Source organism: Choristoneura fumiferana, chromosome 9 (assembly GCF_025370935.1).
Source record: "Choristoneura fumiferana chromosome 9, NRCan_CFum_1, whole genome shotgun sequence".
NCBI classification, from domain to species: Eukaryota; Metazoa; Arthropoda; class Insecta; order Lepidoptera; family Tortricidae; genus Choristoneura; species Choristoneura fumiferana.
Genome location: NC_133480.1, coordinates 469,042 through 488,606, shown reverse-complemented (window position 1 = coordinate 488,606; position 19,565 = coordinate 469,042). Strand labels below are relative to the sequence as shown.

The window sequence follows — 19,565 nt, the reverse complement described above, 5'->3', positions numbered from 1 at the left end:
CACTAAATTCTAATGGGAATTCCGAAAAATCACGTCGTGGATTTTATCAACGTTGTACCAACCAACACCACCACCAGCCAACCCAGACACCAACCACCAGCGCCACCATCACCATATGTACCAGTGTTGTAAACATCCGAGATAAAATGACTCTAAACCTAGCGAAACAGATTTCGAGTTTTCTCCCGATATGGAGTGAATATTGTGATAAAAATTCAAACTTCAAATTTCAAATCATTTACTCAGTAAATAGGCTGACATGGGCACTTTTACACGTCATTTTTTAAACTACCAGCGCTTTCGGAAAGACTAACACTGTCAAGAAGAATGCGCTGCAAGAAACTTGGAAGAATGTCAGTTTTTCAAAATAAAATACCTGCTTAAAAACTACAGTATAAAACTAAAGAAAAAATTACAAAAAAAGAATAATAATAATGCAGGGATGTATGGGGGTCCCTTAGTTACAAAACTAAATACTAACTATATCTACCTTCAGTGGAAAGTGTAGAATGCTTCCACCGCCATAAATAAATAAATTAATTAATAATTTGATTCTGAAATATACATTTCAGATCAAGTAACCATTAAGTTTTAAGTAACCATTACATTTGAAATTTACCACGAGCTTTGCGGTGAAGGAAAACATCGTGAGGAAACCTGCACAAACCTGCGAAGCGATTCAATGGTGCGTGTGAAGTTCCCAATCCGCACTGGGCCCGCGTGGGAACTATGGCCCAAGCCCTCTTGTTCTGAGAGGAGGCCTGTGCCCAGCAGTGGGACGTATATAGGCTGGGATGATGATGATGAACCATTAAGTTTTGGATTCTGAAGGCAATTTCACGCCTGCCGCCCCCAAAGTTAGCTTACACGCAAATGCTCTATCTACATACCAAATGTCATTTAAATAAATCCATCCAGTCGTTTTAACGTGAAGGAGTAACAAATACTTATAGTTTTTTTCCAAATGATTAATATCCCAACTGTTTCATATGGACGAACATTTTTTTTCTGAAACTGTAAACTATTCAGGGTATATTTCAGGACTATCCTATAAAACCCTATAGGTTAGGTTAGTTTTATATAAATCCTGATTGATGTAGGTACTAACAGTTTAAAAAAATCGTTAATCCATATAGCAGTGATTCTACCAAAGATGTGTGAGGATGCGTTGCGATGATATGTTTGTCATGAACCAATAGAAACGCTTCATTTACACATCCTCGCACAGCACATCTTTAGTGGAAACGCTACGCGAAGCGAGGATGTGTAAATGAAGCGTCTCTGTGGTTCATGAAAAACACATCCTCGCTCATTATTGGTGGAAACGCTGATCAAAAAACAGTTGAAAAACTTTTTAACAAAATAATTAAACCGCCGAAAAAACCGAAAAGCAAAAAATAATAAACCTTTTTCTCCTTTCTCTCCTATTTCACCTTAATCTAGGTACTAGTTTGAAGTCGGTGCCTCAGCACGAGCCAGGAGGAGTAGTAGAAGCCCATCAAGGCAACTCCTGGTGGCTACTGCTGAAGTACCGACTCCAAATTAGTACCTACATTATCAATCATCCCCTGTTTTCCTACCCTTAGAGTAGGATTTTTTCCAAATTTATATGGGACCACCCTCGGGGTATACGCTTTCCAATAAAAAAATAATTATCAAAATCGGACTACTCTGTAAAAAGTTATGGTCATACATAAAAAAAAATATTACCCTTTAAAACCTCCTCCGTTTTATTTCGTCGGTTAAAAACGAATCATTTGGGAAACATATTGTCAGCAAAAAATTAGAGAACCAACAATCAAACTACAAACACCAACTTCCAAACTTTCGCATTTATAATATAAGTAGGATTAATATAATAACATATTTCTTTGTATATGACGTCCCCCCTAAACCTGTTCAACAGTTAACCCCCTATAAACCCTATTACTTCACCGGTGTCGCAACGCGCAGTTTATAAATTCGTCGCGGAGGCGCGCCGGCGCAGTCTCTTTGCGACTTTCTTGGTTCACGACAGAACAGCAGTCATCTCTGTGAGTGCTATGTGGCGTGTTGTAGTGTTGGTTGTCGTCGGGTTGGCTGTGGGAGAAGAATTGCGTGAGTTCATTTTTGTTTGGTTAAAAGTTAAGTAAATAATACACAAAAGAAAATGTCAATAAATATCATTCTGTATGAACTTGATATCTTCACAAACTTTCTCATTTACAACATTATCGGACTTACAAATAAAACAATATTAGCTTTAGCCCGCGGGTTCGTCCGCATGAGATTCAGTTATCGCGCGCTGTTCCCTCGGGAACTGCATTTTTCCGAGATGAAAATATTAATTGTTTGATATGGACCTCCGCAATGTAACGCCTGATTCCATAAATTTAGTTAGATAGATACTTAATTAAATACGTATAATTATGTGTATGTATGTTTATGTATGTAAACTCTTTATTGTACAAAATAAATATACCATGCCCTCGGTACCGCTCCGCTTTCAGAGCATGACATGAGTTCGTGTGAGCTAACTTTGGGGGCGGCAGACGTGAGCTTGCCTTCGGAATCCAAAAGTTTAATGGTTACTTGACCTGAAATGTAAATTTCAGAAGTAAATTATTATTATTATTTTTAATTTATGACGGTGGAAGCAGTCTACACTTCCACTGAACGTAGATTATAGTTAGAGTTTAGTTTTGTAACTAAGGGACCCCATACATCCCTGTATTATTATTATTATTTTGTATTTCTTTTATTTCATTGTATACTGCAGTTTTTAAGTATTTTATTTGTAATTATTTTATGTTGAAAAATGACTTTCTGCCAAGTTTCTTGCGGCGCATTCTTCTTGGCAATGATGGTCTTTCCGAAAGCGCTGGTAGTTTTAAAAAATGACGTGTAAAAGTGCCCATTGCGGCCTATTTACTGAATAAATGATTTTTTTTTTTGATATATAATAAAATACCCCAAGGGTGAGAAAAAAGTATGAAATAAAAACTTTTCAACAAAAAAATTAACCCGCCGAAAGAACTGAAAAGCAAAAAATAATAAACCTTTTTCTCCTTTGGACCTATAGTCGTCTACCTGATGGGCTTCTATCACTCCTGGTGGCTAGTACTGAGGCACCGACTTCGAACTAGTACCTAGATTAAGGTTGAATGAGAAAAAGGAGTTTTTTTTTATTATTTTTTGCTTTTCAGTTTATTTGGTGACTTTTTTTTTGTTAAAAAGTTTTTCATACAAATATCTGTTAAGTCAACAAGTTTTCCGAGTGATTGATACACATTTAATTCTCTATTTCTATACCTAATAAACCGATTTTGATGAAACTTGCACTGTTCTCTAAGTTAGACTGTCCCTAGTCTACTTAAATATTTTTTTGTAATCCGACTTGTAGTTTTTGAGATGTGGGCGGACAAACATACAAATATACCATCTTAAAGTACACAGTTACACGATGGATGCAAGCCGCTTCCAACCGAAGCAACTGGAGGTCTATGCGGGAGGCCTATGTCCAACAGTGGACGTCCTACGGCTGAGATGAAGACGATGATGATGATGATGATGATGATGATGATGATGATGATAGCTCTGAACTGTCAACTGACAAATATCTATTTTAGAGACAAAGGGACAACTAATGCCCGGTTCACATTATTAAAGTTAAATCGTGCCAGTAGCGATAAGTGGCCAAGCCGTGGTGGCCTAGTAGTTTGACCTATCGCCTCTCAAACAGATGGTCGTGGGTTCAAACCCCGGCTCGCACCTCTGAGTTTTTCGAAATTGTCACATTTGAAATTTACCACTAGCTTTGCGGTGAAGGAAAACATCGTGAGGGAACCTGCACAAACCTGCGAAGCAATTCAATGGTGCGTGTGAAGTTCCCAATCCGCTGGGCCCGCGTGGGAACTATGGCCCAAGCCCTCTTGTTCTGAGAGGAGGCCTGTGCCCAGCAGTGGAACGTATATAGGCTGAGATGACAGTAGCGATAAGTACATTGCGGGGTCACAGTCAAAACGAGTTACGCAAGATCGATCGAGCACCGCAGTGTCTTGCTACTGGATCGAATTTACTGGAATAATGTGAACCCGGCATAATAGAGCCGGTTTGAATCCAGTATGCAATACTTGATGGGTCAAGAGCAACTAGACAGATGTTGCATACATGGAAGATTCCAACCAAAGGAAACATTTGCATAATTATTTTATACGAAATACGAAAGCTATTAAATTTTCTGTAAACTCGACTGGCCCTACGAAAGTAGTAGTCAAATCACTTCAAATAACATAATTTCATTTGCCATAATAACACTAGCCATACCATGAAATATGTTTATAGAACAGTGCTGTTTTCAGAGTTTTTAAATGTTGTCTTATATAATGTAATAGGTTAGGTTAGTTTAATACCAATTCTGAAGAAAGTACTGTTTCAAAAATTACTTTATGCTATGACAAATGATGCTATTTCAGGTGGTAGGTTGTGCAAGGTCCGCCCGGATTGCTACCACCATCTTGCTCGCTAATCCTGCCGTGAAGCAGCAGTGCTTGCATTGTTGTGTTTCGGCGTGGAGAGTAAGACAGCCGGTGAAATTACTGGCACGTGAGGTATCCCGTCTTAGGCCTCTAGGTTGGCAACGCGTCTGCAATACCCCTGGTGTTGCAGATGTTTATGGGCGGTGGTGATCTCTTACCATCAGGAGACCCACTTGCTTGTTTGCCATCCAGTCGAATAAAAAAAAAATGAAAATGAAAATTATAGAAAAAGATACATAATGGCATATGAAATTCGGGCAAACGGTAGAGAAGCACCATATTAGTCAGTAGCATTTGTATACAACTAACCAAAGGAAAACAGGGGCACGTGAGCTTGGAAAATACTAAATAAATAAATAAATAAATATCACGGGACAATTCACACCAATTGACCTAGTCCCAAAGTAAGCTTAGCAAAGCTTGTGTTATGGGTACTAAGCAACGGATAAATATAATTATATAGATAGATACATACTTAAATACATATTAAACACCCAAGACCCGAGAACAAACATTCGTATTTTTCATACAAATATCTGCCCCGACACGGGAATCGAACACGGGACCTGTAGCTTCGTAGTCAGGTTCTCTAACCACCAGGCCATCTGGTCGTCTAAACTAATATAATTATTTTTTATGATCCGCGTGTGAGAACTGGTTTTATTAATACAACATAACACGATCCAAATATTTTTCTTTTGGCTACTTCCAAATTATAAAATTGTGACAGTGACCCTGACACCCATACTTTTAGGATGCACCTCACATTCTCACGCCGATAATGTTTGCATCGCGCATGCGTAGGCATACTGAGAGCTAAAATACAGATACAGGACACTATTTATTACTAAAATGACCTCCATTTAGTTGATTGGGCTTGGCACTTGACTGGGTTGAATAGGTGCATTGTTTTTGATGTCCTCGCGATTTAGTGCGTCAATGAACAACAGATACATATAATGACAATGTGACGAATAGATAGAATACTACCCACACTACACATACACACACACACGCACTATCCCATAGGTTCCCAAACGTGCGCCGCGGCGTACGGTGTACCAAAGGGTGCCGCGTGGTACCCGTACCAGAAACTTCTGCAATCTGATTAAAATCGTCATTCATTTTTGCAACCAGCTAATCTCCCTAACTGCAAGGGCGTCGTGGATACTGAGCCTATAATTTGCACTGCAAACATGAAATAAATTAAAAAAAATCAAAAACCCGACTCCCTTAAAAAAATACTAAAAAGAAGAAAACAAGTGTTCTACTGGGCTGTGTAGCTAACTTCAAGTTCAAGAGTCGGGACCCATTAGATAAGAATTTTTGAGTGTCATGATTTAAATGGGTCCCGACTGTTGAACTTTAAGTTAGCTACTTAACAAAGTTCTAGCCCATTAGACTTGTTTTCTTTTTTTTAGTATTTTTTAAGGCAGTCGGGTTTTTTTTAATTTATTGTTTTATTTCACACTTTTTTAATAGTTCTGTGAAAATGTTAGGTTATAACTATTATAACCCATATATATTTAGAGTGGGCTAATTATCAGCTTTCATTTGATACCAAACTCGATAGATTTGAATAAAAAACATTTTTTGAAAACTTACAAATTGGTGCTAAAAATCCGCCATTTTGATTTTTCAAGAATTTCATGTCACCAGTGTCACTCGCGTTATCAAGAAAAATCCAATGACGTATCATTTATCAAAATCGGATCAGCCGTTGAGTAGTTACGAGAGGACATAGGAATAAACATACATACATAGGTACGCGTCAAACACATAGTCCCCCTTCTTCACAGTCAGGTAAAAAATCCTATTTCAAAACAAGTTTTTGTTTCTATTTCATTGCCTCGCAATCTAAGTGAGAAGCAGAGTATAAAACTCGAGCATTAAACCCATTTCCCCTCGACGTGTCTATCCACCCTCGCCATACCGGCTCGGGTGGCTATATTACGAACGTCTATATAGGTCTGTAAAATATTTCGAGCACCACAAACGCTTATGCTCAAGCCACTTTGTCAACTCATAATAGAAGATTACTTTCAAAGTCAATACGCCAATAACCCTTGTACGCCATTGGTATGTAAATGAGTGTTATCTTGCAAATCAGTTATTTAGATGCGGTCGTTGTTGTTCTAGGGCTCAAGGTCGGATGTTGGACGAACTACGTGTAAAGATTAAAGATATTAATGGGTTTTTCTAAATAATAAACTGTCTTCAGAATTCTCACGGAAAAACTTTATTTTAAATGTATAACAACACTGAATGCTTCATCGCCATGTTCTTCGATACGATCGCATTGACAGAGGCGCCACTCGTGGCATAAACTAGAACTAAATCAAGTTCGTTCAAAAACTAAATCTCTAATAGATATGAAGGTAGTTTCACGTAGGCAACAGCCTATGCACTGCAGGAAATCTAAGTTTATGCCATATTTTTGGGTTCATCTTCATAAGCTTAAACCTTCACGTACCACTGCAGGACACTGACCTCCTCTCAGGAGTGATAGAAAGAGAGAGGTAGGTAGAGTTAAAGATGTAGAGCGCGTGTCCAGGTTTAGATTTAGGGGCTGCTTCACCACCCATTGATTAATTTTATTTGACGGATAAATGTGATGCCGCCTCCGTCTAATCGAACAAAACAAACACATAATTTCCGAAATATTCAGAGGTTCAAACCCGGGGTTGAATCCACGACCCTCTTTTAGATAGGTCATAGGCCAAACTTTGGGTTACATAAGGCTCTACTTAATAAAGTTCAGCTAGCCAATTACATAGATTCTGAAAATCTAAGATATTTCTAATACTCAGTTATTAAATTTTGTAGGTGTTGTGCCTTATCCCGTGTGGTGTCGGGTTAGAATTACACCTCTTCATTTCTTCCGCTGATGTCGTAAGAGGCGACTGAGGATATAGGTTAAGGTATACCGTAGGCGACAGCTAGCAACCTGTCACTATTGTACCGTTTTTGTCAAACTTAAAACCTAAAATTGCTAAGTGGCTCCAAAGCGGTAACGTTTCGTGTGCTCTGCCTACCACATTTGGGAATACAGGCGTGATGTTTGTGTATTTGTGTATTGTGTGTGCTTTAAAAATGAAAAAAATAATTCTTTAGCTAAACCAAAGTTCGACACTTCTTCTTCTGTCGCTGCACTCTTGACGGGTGGTGGTCGTCAAATGACGATAAGAAGCAAAACTTCATTACGAATTTCTTGGGAAAGTAATGTAATAACACTGACCAAAGACACTGACGCGCTTGTAAGCCTGTAAATGGTATTTTCACACCTCTCTTTCAGAAAAGTAACTTTTCCTCCCTCACGAGAGGGAGCAAAGTGCAACTTTTCTGTTCAAGGCTTTTCTAAGTGCTTTATTGCAAATACCATTTTTTGAAGTTGATAACTGTAAAGCCATGCCATTTTCTATGCTGGTTGTTTTTTTCAAGTGTCTTAATGCTCGGTGTGAAAAGTTGTATGGGCGACTCGGGAGCAAAATTATTTTCATCTTGGGCGTTAACACTTGAATCACTCATTACGCTCAGGATTCTATTATAGAAACCTTCGCTACATTCTGGATTCAATGTACGACCTCGCCGTAAATACACCATTTTGCTCCCTTGTGACACAAATAACTATTAGGCGTTTGTATAGGCTTGGAGTTTGTATTAGACGCTTGGCAAGCCTGGGCAAGGGTGTAAATGTTTCAGTGAGGAAAAAATTATGATAAACAATAACTCGGACAAACTTATTACACGCACCCAAAGTGCTATCAACCTACCACCAACTAGTTATGCGTAAATTGAACAAAAACGGAAAGTAAATTTTATACAAATACAATCCCTTTGTACCGTGTCAATTATGTAAAGCACGTGAACTCGTGAACAGCCGCGGGCGTAACTAGTATCGGTAATGTAGGAAGTGTTATTTAACGCGGTCGTAAGACGCCGTAATATGCCTAACCTAACCCAACATAGGCTAGGAGTTGCGTCACGTTTAGTAGCTGCTGTTTTACGCATAAATAAATATATTTTTTTTGTTATTACCACAAAATTTAAGGGCAATTAGAAAAGGTCTGCCTCTTTTCCTTGCAAAATAAATAAGCATGTATGCATCACTTCATAATCACTACTATAATGTTATTCGAAACATCGCACTTATTGAAGTGACAACTGTCATACATCTGTTCTCTCATCTGTCAAATTATTGTATGGAAAAATCCAAGATGAATTACGATCTGGTAGTTAATGCTAAATTTGACTTATATATAGGCACCAAAACATTCGTCAGGTGTTATATATGTAATTTTTTTTGTGTTTAAGTATATAAAAAATACGCGCTGTATAAACTATAACAAAAATATTGTTTTCACTTCTCATGCTCATAAAGTTGGTATTTATGCTGGATCTAGGCGACATAAAATTACTTTTTATGCTCTAGTGCATACAGTAAAAACTTCGTCTAAGACCAAGGTAATCAGGTGTCAACAGCCACAAATAAAAAAGATTCTATATATTTTTTTATTTTATGTAAAACTAAAAATCAGTCAGATCAATCGAAATAAATCAATAAAACTAAAAATTTATAACTATATAGCAATGCATGAAAAATAAAAGGTACGTAGTAAGTAAACAATTGTTTCCATTGTTGCTATTTAATTTCCTCTCAATCGAAGTGAAAAGCAGAGTGTAAAACTCGAGCATCAAACCCATTTTCCCCTCTCTTTCCTTCCCTTTTTTCCCTTTTTATGCTCTTGTTGTACAATTTACTAAACACCAAAAAAGCAGTAGGTACAAAGATTTTACAAAAAACATTAATGGGCTGTTTCACCACCCATTGATTAATTCTATTTGACGGATTAATGTGATGCCGTCTCCGTCTATTCGAACAAAACAAACAGAGACGGCATCACGTTTATCCGTCAAATAAATTTAATCAATGGATGATAAAACAGGGGGTAAATATCTTAATTATCAATATTAATTACTAGGGGCTCGGTAAGTTGTAACTCAAAAATGTTTTACATTTTAAACATGCATGGCTCCTTCATTTTGAAAAAAAAACAACAATACAATTTTAATAAAATTGTCGAACCTGCTCACATACGTATGATATAAAGAAATGAGCATAAATGTATAAAATGCGGTTCTCTATCGTTTGCCCGAATTTCATATGCCCGAATGTATCGAGAATTTTCATTTGCCATAAAGTTATTTATTTCTGAAATAGTAATATTAAACTAACCTAACCTACTGCATTTTATATGATGACATTTAAAAAAATCCTGAAAACAGCACGGTTCTATATATTTTATGGCAAACGTTGGTATGGCAAGTGAAATTCGGGCAAATGAAATTCGGGCAAGTAAATGTAAACGATAAAATGCACCATCTGGTCAGTGTGTTGATCGATATCATAAGTACCAGATATTTATTGAGTAATTTTCTTTCCATTGTTACAACAATTAGAAAATAATTAGAAAAATTGACACGCAATTTTCGTACAGAGAAAAACATAAATTTTAACGGTGCGTAACTGTTAGCAAATTGACGAGCGGCGCCGGCGCAGCACGTAACATCGAAAGTGGGTTACGCAACTGTGAGATAAGAAATGGGTCTCGGCGCAGTGGGTCAAGTGCAAGCCGGTAGATGGCGCTGTGTTTACGGAAGAAATCAATTTAAAGTTGAAGATAAATATGAAACAGTCGTATCGGATGATCCTACTCATTAAATTCGAAAGTTTGTGAGTGAGTGAGTGAGGAGTATGTTTGTTACCCCTTCACATTGAAACGGCTGGACGGATTTGGATGAAATTTGATATGAGAGTAGCTATTAAAACAACCAATAAGAAAAATCTCAAAGTCATCGTGTGTGTGTAAAGTTCCCGATCCGCACTTGGTCCGCGTAAGAACTACGGCCTAAGCACTCTCATTCTGAGAGGAGGCCTGGTCCTGCAATGGGACGTATATGGGCTGGGATGATGATGATGAAAGGTATTTCCGACAGGCGTATTGAGTAATATATCTTTAAATTAGTTGCAAATATGTTAACTAGTGACATAGGGTAACAATAGAACTGTTACAAGGTCGACACGTAGCATTCCAGGCATGGCAGCCGTATACTATTTTTAACCCCCACGCAAAAAGAGGGGTGTTATAAATTTGACCGCTGTGTGTCTGTATGTCTGTGTGTGTCTGTCTGTCTGTGGCACCGTAGCTCTTAAACGGGTGGACCGATTTGAATGCAGTTTTCTTTATTTGTTACCAGGTTTTCTAGCGATGGCTCTTAGACATGTTTTATCAAAATCGGTTCAGCCGTTTTTGAGATATTGAACTTTGAAGTGACAAAGTCGGGGGTTTTCCAATTTTTCTTGGTTAGGTTAGGTTAGGTTATATATACTTTGTGAGTACGTAAATAAATAGTTCAAATACCGGGTAAAAGAGAAGGGAAAGTAGCGTGGGTTAGCGTTAGCATAGATAGTCAAATGGTAACTGATGTATGAAAAAATACAAAAAGACTCCAAAAACCAATCTTAATACTTACCGTAAACTGCTTCAACTTTGCCCTCTGGCCCCAACATTGCCTTATTCGATTAGAGTCGATAACTTAGCACTCTTATAGGTTTAAACTTTTATCTACACGGGAATTATTATTACGGGGGATTAAAGTTTAAAACCTAGAAGGTGCTAGTTATCGACTCTAAATCGAATCAGGCAATGTTGGGGCCAAAGGGCAAAGTTGAAGTAGTTTACGGTATTTAAAGTATATTTTCTATTGTTACAGCTGAAGACTTTGTAAGATGTCGCCAAAAAGATCCAAACTTGAACGATTGTTTAAAAGCTGCGATTCCCGATGCACTTAGAAAAATGAGAAAAGGTATGTACACAATATAATACAAATATTTTCTTACTTGCTGTGCCCACGGCTCCGCCCGCGTGGAATTCGGTTTGTATCAGAAATCAGCTAATTCACCCCTAATTTCTCTCCCTTTCCCCTGGAGGCGGAACTTGAAGTAGTTCAGTAAAGTTGACAGATACGCTAGAGGACTGTAGTCTAGTAAAGATTGCGTATGATATCTTCGGCATCGCAACCGAGACTCGCGCTGGCTTGCCGTTTCAGCCGAAAGCGAAGTGGAGCGAAGTGGCTAGAGCGCCATACGATTCAGGTGAATTTTAACTAAATCGAGTGTAGTGGCTATTAGAAAATCTAGTTCAAAGTTTTTTCCCATCGACCTATGAACTTGAAATTTGACAATGTTTATTATTACGTAGGTAGGTAAATTAGTAGTAGTAGGTAAGCCGTGGTGGCCTAGTGGTTTGACCTATCGCCTCTCAAGCAGAGGGTCGTGGGTTCAAACCCCGGCTTGCACCTCTGAGTTTTTCGAAATTCATGTGCGGAATTACATTTGAAATTTACCTCGAGCTTTGCGGTGAAGGAAAACATCGTGAGGAAACCTGCACAAACCTGCGAAGCTATTCAATGGTGCGTGTGAAGTTCCCAATCCGCACTGGGCCCGCTTGGGAACTATGGCCCAAGCCCTCTTGTTCTGAGAGGAGGCCTGTGGCCAGCAGTGGGACGTATATAGGCTGGGATGATGAGGTAGGTAAATTTTACAAACAAATACCTCAGTTAAATAAACTGCATTCAATGGCCTGTTGACAAGTTATGCATCACAAATAAGTATAATAGGTACATTGATTAAATAGTTTATTACCTACCAATTTCACAGATTGATATAAAAATGGAAAAAGATTAACTTTGGCTCATATCTGGGGGTCTACTACGAAATCCAAAAGTCGATGTTCGTATCGTACTGTCTTTCTCACTCTCGTATTAAATAATATTAGCCTCAGCAGGACAGCAAGACTCGAAGTTCCAATTTGGCTCTACGTAGTATCGACTCTGGTCTAGTTCCTCCTCTATCTTGGAGTCTCGGTCGCGTGCAGCGCCTCATCACCGGGACCGATGGAGTAGCCAGAGTGGCAGATGTGACCACTACTAAAGGTTGCATGCGTCGCTCTCTCATGCGCCTGTGCAAATTGCCTACAGCAGAGGAGCTTCAGTGTTGAAAGCGATCTTTCAACGGCCAGGAGTATGTATTGTTTGGACTTACGTCTTGCACAAGGATCATAGCAAACATCATCATCACCGCGCTGCGTTGCCTTCCTTATTCTCTAGGCGTTAATTAAACTAGCATCGAAACGTCCTGTCATCGCCACTTACCCTACGACCTCTGTTACGTACACATTGATTTTGAGTTTATTACAAGTATTTCGTTATAACTGGTGTAGTGGTAAGACTAAGTATATAATCGCATTCATTTACTCAATATAGTCAGTTCGATACCAACCTTTGTTTTACTAACATCTCCCGAACTCCCAACCATACATGGCGACCGTGACAGGACGCCTCGTCGCCGCGTCGCGAGTAGTGCGAATTCGATACCGCTCTCCATAATAGGACTGGAATGTTGCGATGTGCATCGGATAGACTGTTGCCGAGTTAAAATGTGTAAAGTACAATTTGATCGTGACTTTGTGACAGACGTGTGCAACGAAAAACAATGGGGAAGCAGCAGTCAAAAACTGAGGAGGCAATAGTCGTGCAAAACGCGGCTGGAGGCAGTAACCAAGCTTCAGTGGAGCTTTATTCTGCCACCGATATATCCTCGAAAGATAACAGCTAATCAATCATCATGCCCGCCTTGGTTCCAGGCATCCCCGCGCTCGCTGTGCCCCCCCTCGAGCCCCTCCTCGTGGCCGCGATCAACATCCACTCCGGCGCCGGCCCCGTCGTGCTATCGCAGAACTACAGGCACATTCAGCTGCATGGCTTAGCGAGTACCATCCTGACTACTTACAAGTAGGTTGAGACGTTTTTTTTTATTCGACTGGATGGCAATTGGGTCTCCTGATGGTAAGAGATCACCACCGCCCATAAACATCTGCAACACCAGGGGTATTCCGGACGCGTTGTCAACCTAGAGCCCTAAGATGGGATATCTCACGTGCTAGTAATTTCACCGGCTGTCTTACTCTCCACGCCGAAACACAACAGTGCAAGCACTGCTCACGGCAGGATTAGCGAGCAAGATGGTGGTAGCAATCCGGGCGGACCTTGCGCAAGGTCCTACCACCTGCAAAACCTGCGATGTTTGCTTTTTACCCGACTGCTCAAAGAAAGGTTGTGTTTTTCATCGTATTCTATCGGAGAAGTTCATATGTATTGTGCTCTCGATTGGCGTTATTACCCATCGTACAGTCGAGGAAACTGAATCAAGTACCAGGGTGGAACCTTTTGTTTTATGTTTAATGTTTTAAAACGGTACAATATAGAAAAAAACTTAAGAAAATAAGACTTAAACAAAACATAGACCAGCTAATTTGCCACTATTAAAGCACTGTTTTCATAACCAATTTCGCTTTGATTTCTTTGTCAGTCGTAGGGAACTGAATCAAGTACCAGGGTGGAACCTTTTGTTTTATGTTTAATGTTTAAAAGGTACAATATAGAAAAAAACTTAAAAATTGATACGACTCTATAGACCAGCTAATTTGCCACGTGTCAGATATTTTTGCACGCTCCGCTGTGGCAGATATTAATGCAGGTGACTGTACGTGATTCAGCTTCCTTAACTATTCAGCGCCGTTTTCACATTTGACTCTAAATAATAATTAATAAAGTTCCATATTTGCTTATTAAAAATGTCAGTGCATTCAGACCTAAAATAATTCATTGACAAAAATAAATACATTATTCGTATTACTATTTTAAAATATCATCATCCCAACCTATATACGTCCCACTGCTGGGCACAGGCCTCCTTTCAGAATGAGAGGGCTTGGGCCATAGTTCCCACGCGGCCCCAGTGCGGATCGGCAACTTCACACATACCATTGAATTGCTTTGCAGGGTTGTGCAGGTTTCCTCACGATGTTTTCCTTCACCGTAAAGCTCGTGGTAAATTTCAAATATAATTACGCACATGAATGTCGAAAAACTCTAAGGTGCGCGCCGGGGTTCCTCTTGTTAATTAAATCAAGTGTATTTTAATATATAAAAAAAAAGAAATATATCTTGTGTCTCCAACTCTGTTAAGTTCCCAACTTAAAATTCAAAAGTCGGGAGAAATTCAATTCAAAAACATCTCAATTATATAATAAAAACCTTCTCATTATCTTTTCCAGGGCGGACTTACCACACTACCGGTTGATAACAAACTCCATGACTCCTAAGATGGAGTTCATTGCTGACTACGTCATGAAGGGAAGGATCCTCGTTCTCCCCATACAAGGAAAAGGGATTGCCAATGTCACTATGGGTAAGTTGAGGTTAGCGCCATCCAGCGGCGAGTAGACGAACCAAATCTTAAGTATGCATTTACTGGCAACTATTTTTTTTATATTATTTAGGTATGGCTTGTGGTAAGACAGTGTCTTTCGTGCCATTCCTCGTGTTAATTAAATATTGTATTGTATTTTGTTTGTTTCTATGTTTGTTTGTTTTGTATGTGTACCTATATATTTTTTTGTTTTTTTTTTTCTATGAGTCATGTTACTTGAAATAAATTAATATTATTATGATTATAAATATATTAGATTAGCTGTTTCCCGTTTCTCTATGAAGAATTCGTTTTCTAAAAACCTTTCCTCGGATTAAAAAAAAAATATTAGCTTTCATTTGATACCCTACTCCATATGTTTGAGTAAAAAAAATTAAAACTTACATATGGCGCCAAAAATCCATTTTGATTTTTCAAGAATTTCATGTACCCAGTGTCGCGTCATCAAGACGAATCCAATGACAGTATCATTTATTAAAATCGGTTAAGCCATTTAGTAGTCACGAGAGGACATAGGAATAGACATACATACATACATACGGGTTATACACATAACCCTCCGTCTTCGCAGTCGGGTGAGAGGACATAGGAATAGACATACATACATACGGGTTATACACATAACCCTCCTCTTCGCAGTCGGGTAAAAAGTTAGCCAAATTGCCCAGCCATTCTTGAGTTTAACGTATATACACTCACTATCAATCAATCGCCTTTATTAATTAAGTACCTACATTGATAGATAATTGGAATGAAAAAGTGCTAAAAGCCTTCGCAGACGACATCTCTGATTTAACAATGTCCTGTCCTGATACTATAATGTTTTTCCCATTTCAGTGAACCTGGTGGTCAAGCACGACCTGATAGGTGAGCCTGTGGTGCGAAATGGACAGACGTACATGCACATCCGCGAGTACAAGGTCAAATTCCTCCCAAAGAGGGTCTACCTGCACTTTACCAACCTCTTCAACGGAGACAAGAGGCTGGGGGATCAGATGAACCTGTAAGTTTAGCTCTTGCTGGGTTGATACTCCTTGATACGAACGAGCATCAGTGTTGTTGCAAACGTCTTCATATGGCGGTATATAACTTTTATCATGTTTTTCTTTCCTGTATCTATATCTAAATGTCTATCTTGACCTCCACAGCTTTCGGTCTCACACAATGTCAGGCTAGTCATTTGCAGTGCAGACACCTCCAAACCGTCCCGCCATCCCCATCTTCTTAGCCACTCACATACTTTGAATTTTGAGTTGAACTCTACCCACTGCTGGGCACAGGCCTCCTCTCAGAACAAGAGGGCTAAGCCGTGGTGGCCTAGTGGTTTGACCTATCGCCTCTCAAGCAGAGGGTCGTGGGTTCAAACCCCGGCTCGTACCTCTGAGTTTTTCGAAATTCATGTGCGGAATTACATTTGAAATTTACCACGACCTATGCGGTGAAGGAAAACATCGTGAGGAAACCTGCACAAACCTGCGAAGCAATTCAATGGTGTGTGTGAAGTTCCCAATCCGCACTGGGCCCGCGTGGGAACTATGGCCCAAGCCCTCTTGTTCTGAACTCTACTCATTAACAAAAATATAGGTAGAGTCATTCATGATGACGCGTACCGTGGTTTTTATTTATCATCATCATCAGCCTACAGCAGTCCACTGCTGGACATAGGCCTCTTCCATGGCGCGCCACAACACTCTGTCTTCAGCCCCTCGCATCCATCCGCCGCCAGCGATCCTCTTAAGGTCATCCGTCCACCATGCCTCAGGACGCCCTACACTACGTTATTAACAATGGTTTTTATTACAATGTCAATAATTTCAAATTTTGACAAAATCACGCGTCTTCGTGGATGGCACTAGGTATAAGAGCATTGAATTGACAGGCAACTAGAGTTGCCAAAAGCATGTGAGTGGTTAGTCTACTACGTCATCGCTGGCTGCTCTCTATAGCACCTATCATGTCACTTTGTGAATGGTTGTGACAGTTGTTCTTCCAGGTGTTTTCGACTTCTTTATCTTTGTTTTTTACTGAAAGACCACCCTGCCTAAAAGAAATATACGCGTTAAGATTAAAACTTTCAGACCTGCGTTTAATAATGTAAAAATCACTACCTATTACAGGTTCCTCAACGAGAACTCAGAGCTGGTCTTTAACGAGCTCAAGGAGTCCTACGAGAAGAGTCTCAGCTCCGTTTTCAAGAACGTCACCAACACCATATTTGATAAGGTGCCCATGAACAAAATATTCATAGAAGACTGAATTATTACTAAGATATTATTTAATAATATGACTGAAAGGTTATTGGTAAGCTGTGACTGTGTACTGCTCCATGTAAAGTAGGTTACAGTTAGGAAATGGGGAGAGATGGTCAGAGAAACATACTGAAAAAAGGGATGGCTTTTTATCAATAATGTCCCACACAAGGTTGGCTATTTTTACTATCGATTAAATGGAGCAAAGACCGATGATAAGGCAAATATCAATAAAAATCAGCAAGAAAGCCAATAAAATTTTTTGGCGCATAACTTACTTTTTGATACCTATTTATACTAAAAACAGACACCAAAAAATTATGAAAATAATTAAGATTAGACACTAGGTTTGAATTAAAAATGTACTTGGGTGGAAAGTGATATCTTTAATAACCTATGATGTTTTTAAGATCTTTATGTTCTTGTAGGACATTATTTTAACAAAATAAAATTAAGAACTAGTGATAATAACTCTTAAATGTAAGCGGGTTAGTAAAGAAAATACACTTGCAGACTTTTATATTTATTATTACTTATAAGGCTTTAGTATAATACTGTTTTAAGCTTTAAGTAAATTTTATAAAAAAAAGTTGTTTCATTTTCACTTTAACGACATCTATCGGTGAGTAGGAGAAACCTTTTTACTAGCGCCATCTTCGTTGAAGTTTTCGAACTTTTTAAGTTTGATACAGACTACAGCCTTTGTTTGAAGGTCTCCTTATTTTTAGGCAAAGATAATTTATACTACAGGATACCTATGTAGGGTTTCTTTCATTTCGCTCTACATCTGGAGAGTCTTCGTTATTGATACGACGCTTATTATTCAATCTCGCTGTCTCACAGAAGGCTACATTGATGATTGCGACTGAAATGAAGTTTACTTGTTACTATAACAGATGGCGCTGATTTATATAATTGCGGACGTATATGAGAGGTTAATGTTTATAATTATTATACAAAGTTTGACTACCAAGCTGCTCATAAAAAAAGAATGTATTTGTAAAACAAACCAAATAGAACTGCTTCCTTTGTCATTAAATTCAACGAAAACTTTTTGAAAGACAGTACAGTTAAACAAACGATATAATGATCAGAGGCCGTATTGCCTAAAGTCAAGTTTAGACTTGCAAGAAAAATCGTGCAAGTTGCATTGCATTGCGGCGCTCGATTGACTTCTACAAACTCGTCGGCTTTACCGCCTCGCAATGTAATGCAACTTGCACGATTTTTCTTCCAAGTCTAAACTCGGCTTAACGCCCGGGCGCTCGCGATCGCATTCACCATCTCATTTCCACTCTCGTCACATATCGTTTGACAGAAAGTGATGGATGATTGATGAAACTAATCGTGATTCCAAGTGCGTTAGACAATAAGGCCTCTGACCGCTATACCACAAACTATATAAGTGCATCCACATAATTTTCACTTTTTTTCTGTGAGAAAGTTAACAATAAGGTTTTTTATGGGAGGCTAGGTGGCGCTACTATCGTGAGGTTTGACAACTGACATTTACGTCACGTTTGTGATTGGATAACTGTATGAGCCAATCGCAAGCAAGACTGTAACGTCAAATGGACTCGGTACTAACGCCATCTAGCGATATTTCACCTGTCAAGAAACTCTCATTATGTCGATTTGTGGGACTTGCAACGTTTATGGTACCATCAGCCAAATAAGTGGTCTGTCAATTTTAAACCAAGATCCTATCAAATGAATATGTCGCTAAAGTCGAACTTTCAAGTTTACAGACACGTCTATTAATTGGCATTATTGTTATATGACATGCAAACGATTATCAACTTTAGGGTGGTAGACCACATAATAGTATTTAGCTGATACAAGGGGCTGGTAGTCGTTAGACGTAGTTACGGGAACGTTTGCTGAAAAAAAAAATGTTTCAATTTAATGTAATTTAATCATGCGGAAACCTCTCTATGCGAACCCGACTCGCTCTTGACAGGTTTCGTCAGATTTCTAGATTTGACTGGGCTTACCTGATCACTAGTTCCTCTGGAACGGCCCCACGTTCCTGATGATGCACCGGAGAGCCATGTACGTGGTCAGGCTCAGAAACAGGAACACCAGGGCCTCAAAGAAGTTGTTCACGAGGAGGTCAAAGCATTGATTGCTCATTTTCTATTTTCCAAATTCCAGGTCCCAAGTTAAGCTGTTTTTGGGGAGACACCGAAATAGGTTTTAATGTACTTATTACTATTAGACTCAATGAATTTAAATATAGTCACTGACAATTACGAGATAGTCCCAAAGTTTAAGTAGTTATGCATATAGAAATACATCTTAGCAATACGACTTCTATTTTTCATATATCTGCCCACACGGTCGAAGACCTCAAGTTAGTCAGGTTCTAACCACTATCTGGTCGTCTAATGAGCGATAAATATCTGATATGACTCTATTCTATGGCCGAGTAGAACATAGTTTTACATGTTCTGCTATGGCCGATAT

The 19,565-nt window shown here is 38.9% G+C and overlaps 1 protein-coding gene across 1 annotated transcript; it reads left to right on the top strand.

Annotated features, from left to right (window-relative positions):
• The first annotated feature begins 1,972 nt into the window (after positions 1-1,972).
• LOC141430901 (protein takeout-like) lies at positions 1,973-17,963 on the top strand. The gene is made up of 6 exons (XM_074091768.1): positions 1,973-2,097; positions 11,292-11,384; positions 13,223-13,370; positions 14,696-14,829; positions 15,688-15,853; positions 16,968-17,963. The coding sequence occupies exons 1-6, from the start codon at positions 2,043-2,045 to the stop codon at positions 17,104-17,106; spliced, it is 735 nt and encodes a 244-aa protein (XP_073947869.1). The 5' UTR covers positions 1,973-2,042; the 3' UTR covers positions 17,107-17,963.
• The last annotated feature ends 1,602 nt before the right edge of the window (positions 17,964-19,565 follow it).

Coding starts and splice junctions, on each gene's coding strand:
- LOC141430901 (XM_074091768.1), top strand. CDS start 2,043: ATGTGGCGTGTTGTAGTGTTGGTTGTCGTCGGGTTGGCTGTGGGAGAA. Junction 13,371..14,695: donor ACCATCCTGACTACTTACAA/GTAGGTTGAGAC, acceptor TATCTTTTCCAG/GGCGGACTTACCACACTACC. Junction 14,830..15,687: donor GATTGCCAATGTCACTATGG/GTAAGTTGAGGT, acceptor TTCCCATTTCAG/TGAACCTGGTGGTCAAGCAC.